Genomic DNA, 20,683 nt, shown 5'->3' on the forward strand with positions numbered 1-20,683 from the left:
TGTGGGGCCATTACAGAGAAAATATCATGATGACGAGTTCCGATAACTTTCAGTGATGGAACTGTTAAGAGTTTTTGATTAGTGGTACTTAAAGAACGTGATGTACTATGGGGAATAAGTAATTTGTTAATGAATTGGGGTTCGTTTGAGGACAGAGTTTTGAAAACTAAAAGTAAAATTTTAAAGGTAATGCGATGAGCAACAGGAAGCCAATGTGATTCAATCAGGAGCGGAGTAACATGATCAAATTTTTTGCGATTGTGTATTAATTTGATGGCAGTATTTTGAACTATCTGAAAAGTTAATCTGCTACCCCGGATGCCCAGGTTACAGAAAAGTGCTCCACTCGAAGTGATTAGGGGAGGTCACATCCTTCATTGCCCAATTGATCGGTGCCCCTGAAAGTGAATGGGATTATTGGGTTTTTACAAAAGCTTCAGGAGAAATAGCTTCAGGAGAAATACTGTTTTTAAAATAATTGATATGACCTTTTATGTTCCAGCACACAAACATCTATGTGGCCACTTTACAACCCAGATGTTTATATGCTGCCACAGAGTTGTTTGTTTCTGTGTTGCTCCACTGATATTTTAGACATCTATTTTTCTAATAAAACAGATATTCTTGCTGCATGTCACCAGCAAATGAATTATTTCACCATGTATTTTAGAGCAGGCTCTACATCAGCAGATCTTGTTCTAAGATATTAGTAGAACTTCAGACATCCAGGCTTCGATGTCTAAATTCCAATTTGGGTGGCTTCTCTAAAATGTCCCCCGAGGACTTCGAGGTCGAGGGAGACTTGCCCGGGACCGAGGTCATCAAGGCCGATGTCAAGACCGGGGTCGAGGCGTTACCAGCTTCCATGGCGAAGAGGTCAAGGATCTTTGCCCAACGCCAATGGAGAGCCCGAGGCTGAAGGGTGGCACAACGAGGACAAGAGTCCGAAGGGTGATCGACATTGAGGCAAAGGATACACCAACGGTGCGGGTCAGTGATAGAGATAACCCGACCACACTGTGTGCACTTTTTAAACCCGATGAGAGGCCGGGACATAAGTAAGGAGAGAGAGCCGTGGCGCAGACGAGGCCAAGCGGCCACAAAAAGACCGGGGCGCCCCGGTCACGGAGAAACGAAAACAAAAATTTTTTTATTTTTATTTTTTTACTGAAAAAGAAAACAACAAAAGGACAGAGCACAGCGACTTCCTACTCGAAAACGAGAAAGAAGACGCAGTGCAAGAAAGGCACAGGATCGTAGAGAAGAGAGACAGGGCTTTCTGGCTCCGTGGAAAACTAAGAACTGAGGACCACGTTGAGGAGACGTGCCCTCTAGCTGAGCGGGAAGGCACACGCATGCGCGGTGCAGCACTAGCAAACTTGAGATCTTCAATCAAGTTTGCTTGAAAAGCTGTCCGCGACGGGGCTCCGTGGATGACGTCACCCACATGTCGAGAATATGCTGCCTACTTGTCCTGGGATAAGGGGTGCTTCCTGTCCTCTTCTTTGCCCCCCTCTGCCGCACACATGCCTTCCCTTCCCACCACCAGTCCCTCTTTAACTCTTAATTGACATGGGCAGCATCTCCAACCTGCTGCCTGCACCAGCCTCGGCTCTTGCTCTGAGATTACTTCCTGGTCCTGCAACCCAGAAGTGACTTCAGATGGAGAGGCGAGGCTAGTGCGAGCAGCAGGTTGGAGATATTGCTCATGCTGGCAAAAAGCCAAGGAGATTTGGGGGGGGGGGTCAGAAAGAAGGAGAGATGCTGATGCCCCCATCAAGACAGCACCAGGGGCGGAATTAAGTAGGAATTGGTATGTTTAGGTCAGGACAGGCATGATTTCCTGTGTATTTTTGTGAAAGCTTGCTGAACAGAGCCTTTTATAAAACAGGTGTAAGGATGTGAGAAATACACACTTAGGGATGGATTCTGTATAGGACGCCCAGTCTCAGAAGCTGCCAAAGCGGCTTTTGAGAATCGCACATGGGCGTTGTTTAGAGAATCACGTCTAAGCCTGCCTAATTACTTGATTCTCTAACCGACGTTTATTTCACAGGCGTGGTTAGAGAATAGGGTTGCCGCTGAGTTTATCATGGCAAGGGATCTCCCTGCCATAAGTTTAGCAGCAACCTGTCCCCCCCCCCCCTGCAAAGACAACCAGCAGAAGGGATGACCAGTCCCTCTTGCCGGAACACCCCCATACATCATGCGGCAGGAGGGATGCCCAGTCCCTACTGCTGGACACTCCCCTCCCGGTATATCGCACGGCAGGAGGAATGCCCCATCCCTCCTGCCGGAACCCCATGGGAGGTGGGTCTAAGGAATCTGGCCAATTGGAGTATAAGCCCACTCCCAGTGCATCCCAGAATGCACTGCGAATGGGGCCTAAGATTCCAGTTGGCCCAGGTGCCTAAGGCCCCTCCTATGGAAGGGGCCTTAAGCACTTGGGCCAATCAGGGCCTTCCCAGTGCATTCCACGATGCACCGGGAAGGGGTAGGCTCGCCATTCGTGAGATGGTGGGCCAGCCGGCTGGAGGCAGGAAGGATGCCTCCGGCCGGCCAACAATTTAAGGTAGGGGTGGAGGGGGGTCCGAAGGGGTGGACTGGGATGACCGGCGGGTGGATGCCCACGATGTTCAGAGGGATGGGGAGTTCCGGTAGGAGGGACTGGGCATCCCACCTGCCAGCGATGTACAGGGGAACAGGTGGCCACGGCCACTAAACTTATTGCAGCAGGGAGATCCCTTGATGCGATAAGCTCAGTGGCTGTGTCTGCTTAAAATGGAACTTATTGCAGCAGGGAGATCCCTTGTTGCGATAAGCTCAGTGGCTGTGTCTGCTTAAAATGTAGGCCAGCATTTTGCTGGCCTACATTATGCGTGTCTACCGTGGGCCTAGGGAGGCACATACAGGCGCCTAATGCTACTTCCGGGCCAAGGCATGCCCATGCTTAGCCTTAGGCGAGCTTACACGTCTCCCTAGGTTCCCGGAGGCACTTACAATGTAGGCAGCCTGCCTCGGGATGTTTTAAAAAAAAAAAAAAACATGTGTCCCGATTGGCTGGTTAGGCAGCAGTTTGCCACCTACATTCGGAACACCGTTTATAGAATCCAGGCCTTAGTAGCACAGGGAAGCCCCTGTAAATTCTGAGTTGTACTCAGAAATGCCAAATGATAACTATACACCACCCATAGCTAAGCCTAGGCATTTGTCAAAAGATAAACCAGAAGCTGACAGCTTCTATTTCATATCTTTCTAAAGAAGCACTGCAGGCAGGAAAAGTTAAGTCACCAAGTGTGAGACAGAAAGGAGAGGTTAAACCAGACTATTTAGTTCCAAAAGGGAATACAAACTTTAGGCAGAAAACCCTGAAAAGCCAGGTAAACACACCTCCTAGCACTGCACCAATCAGAGGCAAGCAGACCCCTGAGGCTGGCCATAAATATCCCAGCACTACAAGCCAGAAGGGAGGAGTTACAACCAGGTCAGCAGTTTCTAACAGAAGTTGCCAAGCCACACTCCTGAGTTTATGGAGTGCTCTAGCAATGGAGTAGGGTGTGACTGTGGAAATTTAGGAGGCTGAAGACTTGGAGTATACTGGATTGAAATGGGGTTTGAAAAGGCTGTTTAATTGTTATGCTGCATTGCAGTTAAAGCTGCAGGTCAAACCCAGGCAGGACTGAGAGAAAAGCTGCAGCTGTGGAAACTGCTAGAAAGTACAAAAGTTTGATTCAACTTGAAACCAAAAGCTGCCTGGCAGTACCTCCAAAAGGTAACTTTTTTTTTTTTTTTTACAAAAGCAGCTCAGGAAGTTAGCTGAATCTTCTTGGAGAGCTGTGAAGAAATGGAATGAGGTGGCAAAGAAAAGTTCAGCTATGAATTCTGATGAAACCCAGTGAAAGATATTTCTGTATAACCTGAAGGGTACTTGGGCAGGTACAAAAACACCAGAATTATTCTGGGAGACAGAACCCACTCCTTTGAGCTATGCAGTAAGGCTCAAAGGTAGTTTTATAAGGTTTTTTTCTTGCAGGTGAATGGATGGTGAAATTTCTTGAATGTTGACTATATCATTTACCGAAGTGTTGAAGGCCTATGAGTGAAGGCCCTGTATTAGGCCGCAGCCTAAATGTTAAAAGACTGTGAAAATTGAGGCCTGCTTTTAGAGCAGAGGAAGGGCCGGAGATTTTGAGACTGTGCAATTCCTGCCCAGGTGAATATAGGTGCTGGCTTGATAAAGCTATATATTTTGGAGAAAATAATTCTTTTGTTCTTCCTTCCATTTCTGGCTGAATTATTGGGAGCCAATATCCAAACGGATCAGAGACTGGAAGCTTGAGAAATAAGGACCAGTAAAAGGAACTGAAACTAAAAGCACCTAATTGAAGATAAGCAGTTTCACAATGAAAATAGAACTGTTGCATTGTTTGTTCCCTATAAACATACTGGTTTATAGTTTCAATAAAATACTTCATTATTCCAAAGCAGAAGTGAATGGGACTCTTCCTTTTATCTCTTGCATGCCAATTATACTCCACTTGCCTCTAGGACTAACTGCTTTGTCGTATTTACCTGTGGCTAAACCCTAGACTGGGCACCTACTTTGCCTATACCTAGCCACAGTAGATTGCCCTATAAGGATAAAGGTAGATTTCTAATTGTGCAAGGAGAATTTCAGGGGGTGGATATTACTTTGGCTATTGTGTATTCCCTGAATGAAAAAGTGTATTCTCCTTTTTCCATGACCGATTTTTTTTAAAAATTAAGCTATTTATTCACCTGCTGTGTGTTAATAGAAAAAAAAACCCACAGACCAGATATTCAAAAACACTTATCCAGATAGTGGCAGCTGCTATCCAGATGTGCTCTGCTTGAGCCCTATTCATGAATTTTAGCAGCACTACACAGTACCACTGAAAATTGCTATAGACAACCATGGCACTATTCAAATAGGCAAAATGCCTGCGTTCAGCTTTGGCACTAACTCTATGGATAGTTTGTGATATTCAGCTGCTATCTTGAGAGCTACAGTGGTTTAAGTTAGTCTAAGTTTGAACACACAAAGTAATCTTGGAGAGAGCCTGATATGTGTTTGTATAATAACTAAACAGTAAGGAAGTAATTTTATATCATCAAGTCAATGTAAAAAGTCCAAGGGATGTCTATTTTATTTTTTAAAAATTATCATCGCCTATATCTAGGCGGCATTACAATAATGACATGCACAAAATAAAACTAAAGACTTTTACAAACACTAATCTAATGTTTCTCAGCTCCTCAATTAGCTTTATCATGTCCAAAGTGTCCACAGGTAAGGGAGTCTTGGAAGGAGTGAGTTGATCTTCCTTTAATCTTTTTGCCTTCCTACCTGTTTTTGAAGCTGTTTCAGGCTTGGATTGCTTATTAGAAGCCATTATTTGATAAAATTTCAGGCTTTGTGCTTCTAAGGAAATAAATTTTAAAGCTGGAAAACGCCAAAAGAGTGCTTGGGAATGGGAGCTTCACAGCTGCACAGCCATTTCTGCTGCCTCCAAGTTCCGGAATCTCACTGCCTTCTTGGTATGCAAATCTCTCTCATGCATATTCATTGTGGATATCCTGAAAACCTGGCCTGCCAGTTGATCTTAAGGACCGGACTTGGGCAGCCCTGCCATAGAAGTCTGCCTGACACTGGCCTTGCTCTCCAACTACTGAAGATGAATCTGTCCAGCCGTGGTAAGGGCACAGATTGTAGAAGTCTGCTTAGCACTGGCTTTGCTTCTCAATTACTGGTGTTGCCATCTATTCACTGCTTAGCTTGTTTAGTTCCATGTCTTCCATAAAGGTTTCCTTTGCATTTATCTCATACATTTTTGAATTCCATTACTGCTTTCATCTTTACATAGGGAAAATGATTTAAAATACTACCCCCCCAAACAAATTAGGTCATGGGGAGTCAGCTGGCCAGGAATCCTGCTGGTACCATTACATAGTAACATAGTAGATGATGGCAGAAAAAGACCTCCATGGTCCATCCTGTCTGCCCAATAAGATAAACTTAAAGCATGTGTTACAATATAACATATATATTCTTGATCTTTATTTGTTCTTGTCATTTTCAGGGCACAGACTACAGAAATCTACCCAACTACTGGAGTTACCGTTGAAGTCCACTCCAGATGTGTCTAGTCATAATCATCAGGGCACAGACCTTACTAATTTTCTCGTTCATAAATTTAATATAAAAGTAATGTTGATGCTCCAACTTACCTTTGGACTTTTCTACTGGAGCTATTTCCTCCACGCTAACAAGGGGCTTTTTATTGGGTGGCTCTGGGGAATCTGGAGAATCTTTTATAACCTCTACTTCTACTAGTTCCTCCTTCTCACGATCTGTTGTACTTTTTAGTCTACAAAAAGAGAAAACATTTGATTCATGGACAAAAACGTACATATCATAATATAGAATGGGGGATAGGGAAGATGTGTGAACACCTGTAGAAAATGTACCTCTCTGATTCCTGCCATGGCTTCTCTGGCTCATAATCTTTTGCACCTTTCTCAGACTTGTCTTCTTTTTCTTCTCGTTTCCTCCCTCGTTTCTTTCGCTCTTCCTCCTCAGGAGGTTTGCTTCTACAAGCCATTAGGCATTCTAAGACTCGCTGATGTTTTTCAGAATTGCTAGTATGGGCTCTGACTAGCGTCTCCAGTTCATTCCACATAATTCGGTATTGTTCATCCCTGTACACAAGGCCAAAAAAACAAACAGAACTTATTTTTCTTGTGTCCTTTAAAGTACATGAACCACTTATAAGCACAGTTTGAAGGTATCTAGCCTCTGCTGAATTTTTTTAGGGAACACAAACCTATGCAATTTGATAACATCCAGCAGAAGATCAAAACTATATCATGGAGAGGACAAATGAATTCTGATTTATTTCAGACATCAAAAAATCCTATTGAGAGATTTTCTTTCCTCCAAAGTGTTCACAGCCCTATATTATGATGGCATACACACAATGGAATACGTCCCAAGTTTTAATATTGTTTTTTTAAGTTGAATTTAATGAGCGTTTTTCTTTTTTTTTTTTTTTTTAATTCCAATGTATTTTTAATAATATAAACAAACTGACAAACAGCTAATAAATGTGTTTACCAAGACCTCAAACACCCGAGACATTACTTGAACTGATTTTATGTCTTTACTGGGGTGATATATTCATCATTGGTCTTGTTTAATTTTTTTTGCAGACTATGATACCGTATTGTATCTATATGGTGCTGTACATAAAAATGAATAATTTAGAACAGCACTTAGCTTGTGGCCCCAAACGGTATCATAATCTGCAAAAAAATTAAACAAGACCGATGATTGATACGTCACCCCAGTAAAGACATGAAATCAGTTCAAGTAGTGTCTCGGGTGTTTGAGGTCTTGGTAAACACATTTATTAGCTGCTTGTCAGTTTGTTTATATCAAGTTACATGTGGTATGATTAGTTGATCAAGCTGTTTTTTCACTGATCCCTCAGGATTTTTAATAATATGCCATTTTTGTTATAAATGGCTTTAAAACTTCTAGTAAAACTTCTAGTTTCTCAAGCATGGATTCTACAGCAAGGGATATAAAATTCTTTGAGAGGTTTTTCGGTGTTATTTATACTCATTTACATAAGTGCCACCAGACTCAAAGGGGGCAAATCTATAAATGGTGTCCCGATTATAGGCGGCAGTAGCTATCCTACCACTGTCTAACCAGCCAATCGGAATGCATTAAAAAAAAAATAAAACCCTCGAGGCAGGCTGCCTACATTTTAGGCATGTTCGCAAGCCTAAGGAAGCACGTAGGGCTGCCTAAGCTTGCCCAAGGCTAGGCATGGGTGTGGTTTCACCCGGAAGTGTCCTTAGGTGAGCTTAGGCGGCCCTAGACCTACATTTCAAATAGACGTGGCTGCTGAACTGATCGTGGCAAGGGAATCTCCCTGCTGCAATCAGTTTAGCGGCCGCAGCAGGAAACCCATCCCACCGTGAAGTCGGCCGGCAGGAGGGATGCCCAATCCCTCCTGCTCCAAACCTCAAAATGGTCCCCAGCAGGAGCGATGCCCAATTCCTCCTGCCACAAACCCCAAAATAACCACCCCAATTCCCGAATGTCCGCGACAGGAGGAGTGCCCAATTCCTCCTGCCACCACTTCCCCCCCTCGACACATCCCTGATGGTCTGTGCCAGGCTGAAGGACCTTCTGCATCTGCTCAAGGCTTGCTGGACTCCCTTTGAGAATCCCGGAGAGGGCGGAAGCCAGCAGGCCTTGAGCATGCGCAGATGATCAAGACCCTTCAGCCCAACACAGAGCATCGTTGTGAGATGTGTCGAGGGGGGGAGGTGGCGGCAGGATGAATTGGGCACTCCTCCTGTCGTGGACATTTGGGGATTGCGGTGGTTATTTTGGGGTTTGTGGCAGGAGGAATTGGGCATCGCTCCTGCTGGGGACCGTCGGCTTCCCGAGCACTGGGACTGTGTGATGTCAGTCTGGGCAGGGGGAGCGGGTAGTGGAGAATAGGAGTGCCAGTCAATGGGGGGAGGGGGGATAGGAGTGTTGGTCATTGTGGTGGAGGAGGAGATAGCAATGGTCATTAGTGGGGAAAGCAGTGTGGTCACTGGGAAGGGGGAGAAATAGCAGTGCTGGTCATGGGAAAGGAGTGGAGGATAGCCATGCTGGGCATCTGGAGAGGCAGAATGTAACATTGTTGGTTAGCGGGTGGGGAAGGGAGGAAAAAAAGCACCATCACCCAAAGGAGGCTCGAATATAAACCGAGAACCCCATTTTTTGGCCCAAGAATCTCGGTTTATATTCGAGAATACTGTATATGGTAGATGAATGAATGCAATTTTCCTTGGGTAATTTTCTAAGTGAAAAGTATGCACATGCATTCTCTTTGAAACTCCAGCAGAGTTCACATAGTGAAAAGTACATGCATAATCTTGTAACTCCTTAGTGAAAATTATCTCCCCTCACTCCCAGCGCGATAATGTCTGTCATACTATTCATTATCTTTGATTTTGATCTGCAGTGCTGTTAAAAATTATCTTCCTAACTTTATTAGAGTCTCTTACAAGATTTCAACAAGGTTCATGGAAAGTGCCAGCATGAAGAGAGCAAATGCTGACCCTCTGGCAAGGCCTAGAAGAAAAAATACCTCAGTCAGCAACTGCACAGCTATAAGAAATCAGCAACATGCTTGGAACAAATAGTGCAGCTGTGCAGGATACTAAAGAACTCTGAGCATTCACAATGAGATCTCTATATTTTCAGCAAAAATTACTGTATATTCTCAAATATAAACCGAAATAACATTTTTCCTCCCCCCCCAAAAAAAAAAAGGGGGGGGGGGGAAGGTTGACTCGAATATAAACCAAACTCACGTCAGTCTTGTGAGATTACTGTGGGAGTGAGTGGCCTAGTGGTTAGAACTTCTTCCTGAGCATCCTGAGGTAGTGAGTTCAATCCCAGCTTACTCCTTGCAACTCTGGGCAAGTCACTTAATCTTTCCATTGTTCCAGGTAACACAGTTAGATTGTGAGCCTGCAGGGACAGATGGTGAATATACCTAAGAGTATCTGATTACTGTTCAGTGTATTGTAATCACTTTGGATGAATCTCTTCGTGAAAAGGCGGTAAATAAACATAGCAACCACTGTGGGAACTCACGTCAGCCAGTTTGAGTAGTGAGATTGCACGGAGCAGGAGCATAGGAGGAATGCTCATGGCCAGGCTCACCACTGGACCAGCAGGGCTTAAGGAAGGTCTCAGGAAGGGCCTGCGATGGATCTGAGATGGTGAAGACTAAAATATAAATTGATATCTTCATTTTTGGGCCTTTTTTTCACTCAAAAATCTAGGTTCATATTTGAGTATATACAGTAGTCACAAATAAGTGATCTTGAGGATAACCACTAACATGGAGAAGAAATTGAAAGCAGTACTCAAGGTAAGAATGATACTTGAAGAGCTAAGCATATACAATGCCAGAATAAGATTTTGCATTACTGGTCTCTGAGAAAGAGTGGAGAGAGACAACTATGGTTGATTTTATGAAGTGGTCTCTATTAGAGAATGACTCGGTGGTTGTTACCCGCAGCTAGCTGTGTGTAACCTGCCAAAACGGTGAGGGGGAAAAAGTGCTCACTGCGGGTACGGGGACAAGGCCATCCACTGCCCCGTGGAGCTGTGAATGGCCTTGTCCCCACAGTTAAAGGAGAGAACGAGCGTGGTCACCAATTGCGCGCGGCTCCCTCCCTCCTTCCTACCTACCCAAATCTATCTATCTCCCTCCCTCCCCTTACCTTCACGGCGCGTTTTGAGTAATTTCTTCACAAAGCCTTTGGAGCCTGCAAGCAGTAGTGTGCGTGTGTGAGCAGAAGCTTCTCTTCTGACGGAACTTCTGGTTGCATCAGAAGAGAAGCGTCTGCCCACACACGCACGCTACTGCTTGCAGGCTCAGACGGCTTAGAAAAAGTAACTCAAAACGCGCCACAAAGGTAAAAGGGAGGGAGAGAGATAGATAGTTTCGGGTAGGTAAGAAGGAGGGAGGGGGCTGCGCGAGGGGTGTGGAAGGGTGGTGGAGGAAAGGAACAGACGATGAAGGGGGGTGGAGAGAAACAGATACTGAAGGAAAATGGGGAACAGATAATGGGGAGAAGAAACTGAAGGGAAATGGGGAAGACAGAGTGGGGAAAAGACGCTGAAGGGACATGGGGAAGACAGAGTGGGGAGAAGACGCTGAAGGGACATGGGGAAGACAGAGTGTGGAGAAGACGCTGAAGGGACATGGGGAAGACAGAGTGTGGAGAAGACGCTGAAGGGACATGGGGAAGACAGAGTGTGGAGAAGGCGCTGAAGGGACATGGGGAAGACAGAGTGTGGAGAAGGCGCTGAAGGGACATGGGGAAGACAGAGTGTGGAGAAGACGCTGAAGGGACATGGGGAAGACAGAGTGTGGAGAAGACGCTGAAGGGACATGGGGAAGACAGAGTGTGGAGAAGACGCTGAAGGGACATGGGGAAGACAGAGTGTGGAGAAGACGCTGAAGGGACATGGGGAAGACAGAGTGTGGAGAAGACGCTGAAGGGACATGGGGAAGACAGAGTGTGGAGAAGACGCTGAAGGGACATGGGGAAGACAGAGTGTGGAGAAAACGCTGAAGGGACATGGGGAAGACAGAGTGTGGAGAAGACGCTGAAGGGACATGGGGAAGACAGAGTGTGGAGAAGACGCTGAAGGGACATGGGGAAGACAGAGTGTGGAGAAGACGCTGAAGGGACATGGGGAAGACAGAGTGTGGAGAAGACGCTGAAGGGACATGGGGAAGACAGAGTGGGGAGAAGACATTGAAGGGAAATGGGGAAGAGAGACTGGGAGAAGATGCTGAAGGGAAATTGGGAACAGAGAATTGGGAGAAGACGCTGAAGGGAAATGGGGAAGAGAGAGTGGGGAGAAGACGCTGGAAGGGAAGAAGACAGAGATGCCAGACTATGGGGGAAACATAGAAACAGAGTATGACGGCAGAAAAGGGCCAGCGGCCCAACAAGTCTGTCCACTCAAGAACCCTCCCTCAGCAAATTTGCCTCTCCCATGAGTCCGTTTTTTAAGCATGACTCTGTAGCAACCCCACTTGTTTGTCCCAACGTCTCTTGAAGTCAAGCACGTTACTAGCCTCGACCACTTGGCGTGGAAGACCATTCCATCGATCAATCACCCTTTCGGTGAAGAATTATTTCCTGGTGTCCCCATGAAATCTTCCCCCTTTAAGTTTTAGCGGATGCCCTCTTGTCGCCGTGGGACCCTTAAGAAAAAACATTTCCTCCTCCAGTTCAATGAGGGAAGAAGATGGGTGCCAGACCAATTGGGGGCGGGGTGAAGGGAGAGGCACAGTAACAGAACAAATGGAAGACGCATAGAGAAGACAGACAGTGGATGAAAGGAATTGAATGAGAAGATGAGGGTTTGATATAACGGCTAAAGTGGAGAGCGGCCGCACGATACTTAAAGTCCTAGATTTCAAACGTACGGACTTTAATGCAATGGGAAAGTACCTGAAGAAAGAGCTGTTAGGATGGGAGGACATAAGAGAAGTGGAAAGAGTGGTCTAAGCTGAAAGGAGCGATAAAAATGGCTACGGACCTTTATGTGAAGAAAATCAATAAAAACAAGAGAAAAAGGAAGCCGATATGGTTCTCCAACCTAGTGGCTGAGAAAATAAAGGCGAAAGAGTTGGCGTTCATGAAATATAAAAAAACCCAAGAAGAGGAGAGCAGAAAGGACTACAGAGTGAAACTAAAAGAAGCCAAGAGAGAGATACGTTTGGCGAAGGCACAGGCGGAAGAACAAATGGCTAAAAATGTAAAAAAGGGAGATAAAAATTTTTTCTGATATATTAGTGAAAGGAGGAAGATAAAAAATGGAATTGCTAGGCTAAAAGATGCTGGGAACAAATATGTGGAGAGTGATGAGGAGAAAGCAAATGTGCTAAACAAATACTTCTATTCTGTGTTCACAGAAGAAAATCCTGGAGAAGGACCGAGATTGTCTGGCAAAGTTACACGAGAAAATGGAGTAGATTCTGCGCCGTTCACGGAGGAGGGTGTTTATGAGCAACTTGAAAAACTGAATGTGGACAAAGCGATGGGACCAGACGGGATCCATCCCAGGATACTAAGGGAGCTCAGAGAGGTTCTGGCGAGTCCTATTAAAGACTTGTTCAACAAATCTCTGGAGACGGGAGTGATTCCTGGGGATTGGAGGAGAGCGGATGTGGTCCCTATTCATAAAAGTGGTCACAGGGATGAAGCAGGAAACTACAGGCCGGTGAGCCTCACTTCAGTTGTTGGAAAAATAATGGAAGTGTTGCTGAAAGAAAGGATAGTGTATTTCCTTGAATCTAATGGGTTACAGGATCCGAGGCAACATGGCTTTACAAAAGGTAAATCGTGCCAAACGAACTTGATTGAATTTTTTGATTGGGTGACCAGAGAGCTGGATCGAGGACATATGCTAGATGTAATTTACTTGGATTTCAGCAAAGCCTTTGATACAGTTCCTCATAGGAGGCTGATGAACAAACTTGAAGGGCTGAAGTTAGGACTCAAAGTGGTGAACTGGGTCAGAAACTGGCTGTCGGACAGACGCCAGAGGGTGGTGGTTAATGGAAGTCGCTCGAAGGAAGGAAAGGTGACTAGTGGAGTCCCTCAGGGTTCGGTGCTGGGGCCAATCCTGTTCAATATGTATGTAAGTGACATTGCTGAAGGGTTAGAAGGAAAAGTGTGCCTTTTTGCAGATGATACCAAGATTTGTAACAGAGTAGACACCGAAGAGGGAGTGGAAAATATGAAAAAGGATCTGCAAAAGTTAGAGGAATGGTCTAATGCCTGGCAACTAAAATTCAATGCAAAGAAATGCAGAGTAATGCATTTGGGGATTAATAATAGGAAGGAACCGTATATGCTGGGAGGAGAGAAGCTGATATGCACGGATGGGGAGAGGGACCTTGGGGTGATAGTGTCCGAAGATCTAAAGGCGAAAAAACAGTGTGACAAGGCAGTGGCTGCTGCCAGAAGGATTCTGGGCTGTATAAAGAGAGGCGTAGTCAGTAGAAGGAAGAAGGTGTTGATGCCCCTGTACAGGTCATTGGTGAGGCCCCACTTGGAGTACTGTGTTCAGTTTTGGAGACCGTATCTGGCGAAAGACGTAAGAAGACTTGAGGCGGTCCAGAGGAGGGCGACGAAAATGATTAGGAGGCTTGCGCCAGAAGACGTATGAGGAGAGACTGGAAGCCCTGAATATGTATACCCTAGAGGAAAGGAGAGACAGGGGAGATATGATTCAGACGTTCAAATACTTAAAGGGTATTAACGTAGAACAAAATCTTTTCCAGAGAAAGGAAAATGGTAAAACCAGAGGACATAATTTGAGGTTGAGGGGTGGTAGATTCAGGGGCAATGTTAGGAAATTCTACTTTACGGAGAGGGTGGTGGATGCCTGGAATGCGCTACCGAGAGAGGTGGTGGAGAGTAAAACTGTGACTGAGTTCAAAGAAGCGTGGGATGAACACAGAAGATTTAGAATCAGAAAATAATATTAAAGATTGAACTAGGCCAGTTACTGGGCAGACTTGTACGGTTTGCGTCTGTGTATGGCCGTTTGGAGGAGGATGGGCAGGGGAGGGCTTCAATGGCTGGGAGGGTGTAGATGGGCTGGAGTAAGTCTTAACAGAGATTTTGGCAGTTGGAACCCAAGCACAGTACCGGGTAAAGCTTTGGCTTCTCGCCCAGAAATAGCTAAGAAGAAAAAAAAAAAAAAAAAAAATTTAAATTGAATCAGGTTGGGCAGACTGGATGGACCATTCGGGTCTTTATTTGCCGTCATCTACTATGTTACTATGTTACTATGAGGGAAGCAGAAAACAGACAAAAAAGGTAGAAAAAAATATTTTCTATTTATTTATTTATTTTTTGCTTTAGGATAAAGTAGTATATTAGTTGTGTTTATAAAAATTAATAAACAAAGCCCTGCCAGCTGAACATCTCTTTCTTTAGTTCAGCAGCCAGAACTTTGATTTATAAGGAAGGAATAAGCTAAATATTGCAGTACAGAGGCTTGTATGGATGCTGCAGAGATAGTAGTTGCAGGGACGGGGCGGTAACAGTGGTCGCGGGGATAGGGTTGGGACAGTGGCTGCGGGAACGGGGCAGGGCAGGGATGGTGGTCACGGGGACGGGGCAGTGACGGGGACAAATTTTTTCCCCATGTCATTCTCTAGTGTCTATACCTTTTGAATCTTTTTGGTCACCTTTTTAAGCAGAAAGTGCCCACCAGATGTCATATCAGAAGGCAAGCCTCAAGTTGTCCTCTCAACAAGAAGGCAAAATAAATGAGTTTACGTAGCAATCTAATTCAGCAAAAACTATCATCTAAAAGCCTTACATTGATAAAGAGAGCTAAGAGATAATATGAAGAGAAACTTGCAAAAGAGGCAAAAACTCGTAACAATTTTATTAGGTACATCAGAAGCAGAAAACCTGTACTAAGCCAAATAGACAAGTTAAAAAGTGATAAATCACCTGTACATCCCAGGATGCTAAAAGAACACAAACACAAAATTGCTGACCTTCTGTTAGAGATCTGTAACCTGTCACTAAAATCGTCTGTAGTACCTGAAGATTGGAGGGTGGCCAATGTTACGCTGATTTTTAAAAAGGGTTCCAGGGGAGATCCGGGAAATTACAGACCAGTAAACCTGACTTCAGTGCCAGGCAAAATGGTGGAAACAATTATAAAAAATAAAATTGTGGAACACATAGACAAACATGATTTAATGAGACAGTTAGCATGGGTTCAGCCGAGGGAGATCTTGCCTCACCAATTTGCTCGATTTCTTTGAAGGTGTGCATAAACATGTGGATAAAGGTGAGCCAGCTGATGTGTATCCAGATTTTCAGAAAACTTTTGACAAAGTTCCTCATGAGAGACTCCTGAAAAAATTAAAGAATCATGGGCTAGGTGGCAAAGTTCAGCTGTGGATTAGGAATTGGTTATCGGATAGAAAACAGAGGGTAGGGTTAAATAGTCATTTTTCTCAATGGAGGAGAGTAAACAGTTGAGTGCTGCAAGGACCTGTACTGGGTCCGATGCTATTTAACTTAAGTATAAATGATCTGGAAATTGGAACAACGAGCAAGGTGATTAAATTTGCAGATGACACTAAACTGTTCAAAGTTGTTAAACCGCATGCGGATTGTGAAAAATTGCAGGCAGGCCTTAGGAAATTGAAGACTGGGCGTCCGGGGGGCGTGGCTTGGAGCGCGCACAACATGGCAGCTTAACCGCATCGCTCCTCACACCCAGGCAACAAACTCGAGAAAACTAACTGTTTTACTTTGCTCACCCGAGCTAAAAATAATAAAATATAACTAAGGAAATGGCTGCGACGAGACAGGGGAAGCCTGAAAAGCCGTGTACATCGGCGAAGAGGTCAAAGATCACCCCCGTGTCACCGTCGAGTGTGCCGATCCCACTGGAAGCTGAGGAATTAACTGAAACATCGGATATCATGGCTGAACTATTTAAAATTAAACTTATGTTGACAGATAACGCCTGCAAACTTTCAGAGGTCAAGGAAGAACTGCTTAGTCTGAAACAGGAATTTCAAACTGACAGGCAGAGAATATCTGTAATAGAAGAAAAAATCGGGCAGTTGGAAACTTTCACACAAAAGTGTGAAGAAGAAAAAAAAGATGTAACTGCTTTAAAAAATCAACTGATAGATATGGAGAACCGAGGGAAAAGAAAGAACATTAGAATACTAGGTATGGCTGAAAATCTTGAAGGGGGAGACCCTGTACAGTTTCTGGAAAATCTTTTACCTAAACTGCTTCAACTAAATTCTAAATGGCCGTTAGAAATAGAACGTGCCCACAGAATCCCCACAAGAAAATCAGCAAACCAGACTGCTCCTAGACCTTTAATCTTCAAAGTATTAAGATACCAACAAGCCTTGGAAATATTGAAAGTTGCAAAAGCAAATAAAAACCTAAATTATAAAGGATCTAAATTAATCTTGGTTCCAGATTTCGCCAAATACACTGCAAATATAAGGAAACAATTTCTTACATTCAGACAGCAACTAAAAGAAAAAGGCTACATATATGGACTATATTATCCATCTACAATGAGAGTGTCCACTGGGAATAAATCCATTTATTTTCAAGTCCCAGCAAAACTAAAAGAATTTTTGACACAAGATGAACCAATGTTAACATAAAAAACTGATTAAAAGACAACTTTCAACTAAAGAAGAAAGAGAAAATACAAGATAACATAAAAAATAAGAAGATGGATAAAAGAAGAAAAAGACAATGATTTTCAAGATCCTGGAAAACTGAAAAATAAAAGAGAAGATTCATCTGAAGATAAGAGATAAAAATGCAAGATATAAAAAAATGGTTAAAAAGAAAGAAGACAACAATGATTATTAACAAAATGAATTATTTTTAAAAATGTTTGAAAATCTTTGATTTAACAATTTTTAAAATATTTTGGATGTTATGAATTAAATTATTTATAAATTTTATTCCATCCAATTTTAAAACATTGATAAATTTTAATTAAGCTATTATTAATATACTGGATATTATTATATATATTATATTAATAATAGACATCAATTTATTTATAGAATTATTGTTTCTATATTTATTACTGCTAATATTAATTGAGGGGAAAAATTGATTAACTAAGTAGGAAATCACTATAATATAGACATTAAGTATAGAATCTTAAAGATATATTTTATATATTATCTATTTATATTACTATGAATGATATTTAAAAAAAAAAAAAATGGTTTAATAATGATTTTATTTTAATTCTGAATTAATAACAACAAATATATTTAATTATTTATATGAATATTTAATATATATGAATTAGAACTGTATACAAATATTGTATTATTGAAGGATTAACATAATAGTTATATTTAATGATTTCAAAATATTATATGATTTATTCAATTATAATTGATATGAATTATAATATATAATGGGATTATTAATGAAGGGAAAATGAATAATAGGGTGGGTAAAGAAACATAGAATATATTGAATTAGAACTTAATTTTTAAAATAATTTTTGAATGATTAGTTGCCTGGGGGAGGGTATATAGGTTTTGCATGTCCAATGTGTGTTCCAAGTCAAACATTGATAGTGGGAGGGTGGGGTGGGAAAATAAAGGGAGGGAATGGGGATCAATATACATTAATTGTGCTAAGATCTAATCATGTTTATTATCATAGAATATTGCTTAAAATTTTAATTATAAATAGATGGATATAAAAATTTATTCTATGAACGTCAATGGTTTAAATCATCCTATTAAGAAAAAGAAAATATTATCGTTCCTTAAAAATCAAAATGCGGACATCTACTTCATTCAAGAGACCCATCTTTCGGAAATTGAATCTAAAAAATTATCTGGGGGCTGGATTTCTAAATGTTTATTTGCACCGGCTTTAAAGAAAAAAGCTGGAGTGGCTATATTGATAAACAAAAAATGTAATGCAAATTTCAAATTAATAAATTATGACCCCTTAGGTAGATGGGTGCATATCAAAATGGATCTGGGAAATACTACCATGGATTTATTCAATTTATATGCTCCTAATACGAATCAAATGGAGTTTTTCAAACAAATTCAACAATTACTTTTACCACTGGCTACATCTAATTTAATAGTAGCAGGGGATTTCAATGCTGTAATGGATCCAATTTTGGATAAAAAACCAAGTAGAATTATGAAATCATTAGGCTTAGATAATTTGACTCAATCTTGTGATTTAGTAGATATATGGCGTATTCTTCATTTTAATGATCAAGAATTTTCTTTTTGTTCTCAGGTCCACAAATCCTTTTCACGAATTGATTATATATTTGTTTCCAATAACTTAGCGCAGCGTGTATTAAAAGCAGTAATAGATCCTATTATAATTTCGGATCATGCTGGTGTGTGGATTAATCTTCAAAATAATGATATTGAACATTTCAATTCAATTTAGAGATTTTATAATAAATTTTTAGCAGATTCAAATTTTCTGGAAGAATTTAAATTAAAAATACAAGAATTTTTTCAAATTAATGATTCGGATAATATTAATGCTGAAATCTTATGGGATGCTTTTAAAGCAACAATGAGAGGGAATATTATTTCATATTCAGCATATATTAACAAACAACATAAAAAACAGTTTCTTGAATTAGGAAAACAAATTAAAGTATTAGAAAATAAATTAATTGAAAAATGGGAAAATAATACATTACAAGATTTATTAAAACTAAAAGTTAAATATAATGAGATTTCTTCTCAATTTGTGAGGAAAGATTTATTTAATAGACAAGTTCAATTTTACGGAAATTCAAATAAAGCTGGGAAATTATTGGCAAATTTTCTTAAAGCAAAAAAAAGAAAATCCAAGATTATTGCAATAAAAGATATACAAGGTAATACACACACTAATAATAAAGACATTTTAATACAGTTTCTTGATTTTTATAAAGATTTATATTCTTCTGAATCTTATGAAAATAAAGAAAGAGATGGACTAAGTTTTTTAAATTCATTTATTGGACCAAATGTTCCAGATCATATAAAAAGAAGTTTAGAAGAACCTATATCTTTAAAAGAAATAGAATCAGCATTGAAGTCTCTTAGAGCTGGATCCGCTCCGGGTGGTGATGGTTATACGGTTGAATTTTATAAATCATTTCAAAACATTATTTTACCATATCTATTAAAGTTATATCAGTATCAAATGAATAATGGGAATATATCAGGTACAATGGCTGATTCACTAATTATTGTCTTACCAAAACCAAACAAAGATCCTACTTTGGTTTCAAACTACAGGCCTATTTCCTTACTAAATGTAGATGGTAAATTAATTTCTAAAGTACTAGCAATAAGATTGGCTAAAGCTCTTCCTTTCATTATTGATGTACATCAAACAGGATTTATTGCAAAAAGACATTCATCACACAACACTAGATTAGCATTTCATTCTTTAAACCTAGCAAAAACTATGAATGATCCAACTTTTATGCTATCTTTAGATGCAGAAAAAGCATTTGATAGAGTAGAATGGAAATTTATGTATCAAGCTCTAGAATGGTTTGGAATAGGACCCGATTTTATTAAAATGATTCAGACTTTGTATAGCTCTCCTGGTGCAAGATTATATATAAATAACAATTTATCAGATAGATTTAACTTGCAAAGGGGAGTTAGACAAGGATGTCCTTTGTCCCCATTACTGTTTGATATTGTTTTAGAACCCTTGTTAATTGCAATTAATCAAACTAAGGAGATAAAGGGAATCCCATTTTCTTACTGGGAATATAAACTTTCTGCATATGCAGATGATATCTTATTATATTTAAGAGAACCGGGGAATACTATTCCAAATTTACTTAATCTTCTAGAGGAATTTGGAAAATTTTCTGGATATAAAATTAATTGGAGTAAATCAGAAATTCTTCCTATTAATGTTCACTGCACCAAAGGATTATTTGATTCATATTCATTTATTTGGAAAGAGGAAGGAATAAAATATTTAGGAATTATGATCAAAAATACAATAGATGATACAGTCAAAGAAAATGAAAAACTTTTATTGAAAAAAATTACAGAAATGTGTGAACAATGGAATCCTTTACATCTTTCATGGTGGGGAAGAGTTCAAACAATTAAAATGATGATATTGCCTGTGGTTTGTTATCAAATGAGTATGATACCAATATTTTTTCAGGGGTCCTTTTATAAAAAATTAAATAATATTATTACAAAATTTGTTTGGTTTGGGAAAAGACCCAGAATAGCTTTAGTATCTTTACAAAGACCAATTGTGGAGGGAGGGGTAAATTTTCCAAATTTTTATAGGTACCATCAAGCCTATATTCTAAGACAGGGTATGTATTGGATCCTCCCAGATCTCATGGAGAATGTACCAGATTGGCTATATTTAGAAAATCATGTAGGACTCTCATATGACACCATACTATTTGGCACTGCAATGAGAACTCAGAGTCCGATCTCAGCAAATAATAATAAGCTGCTATTAATATTGACAGGAGTCGCCATGCAACAAATAACTCAAA

At 41.1% G+C, this 20,683-nt stretch overlaps 1 protein-coding gene across 1 annotated transcript in view; it reads right to left on the reverse strand.

Annotated features, from left to right (window-relative positions):
* The window catches only part of INTS13 (integrator complex subunit 13), a 151,918-nt gene that overhangs the window by 7,793 nt on the left and 123,442 nt on the right, over positions 1–20,683 (reverse strand). The window contains exons 14-15 of the mRNA XM_033951172.1: positions 6,490–6,720; positions 6,250–6,389 (exon numbers count right to left, since the gene is read on the reverse strand). Of these exons, the coding sequence (XP_033807063.1) occupies positions 6,250–6,389; positions 6,490–6,720 (371 nt within the window). The remainder of the gene's footprint in view (positions 1–6,249; positions 6,390–6,489; positions 6,721–20,683) is intronic.

Source organism: Geotrypetes seraphini, chromosome 7, assembly GCF_902459505.1.
Source record: "Geotrypetes seraphini chromosome 7, aGeoSer1.1, whole genome shotgun sequence".
NCBI classification, from domain to species: domain Eukaryota; kingdom Metazoa; phylum Chordata; class Amphibia; order Gymnophiona; family Dermophiidae; genus Geotrypetes; species Geotrypetes seraphini.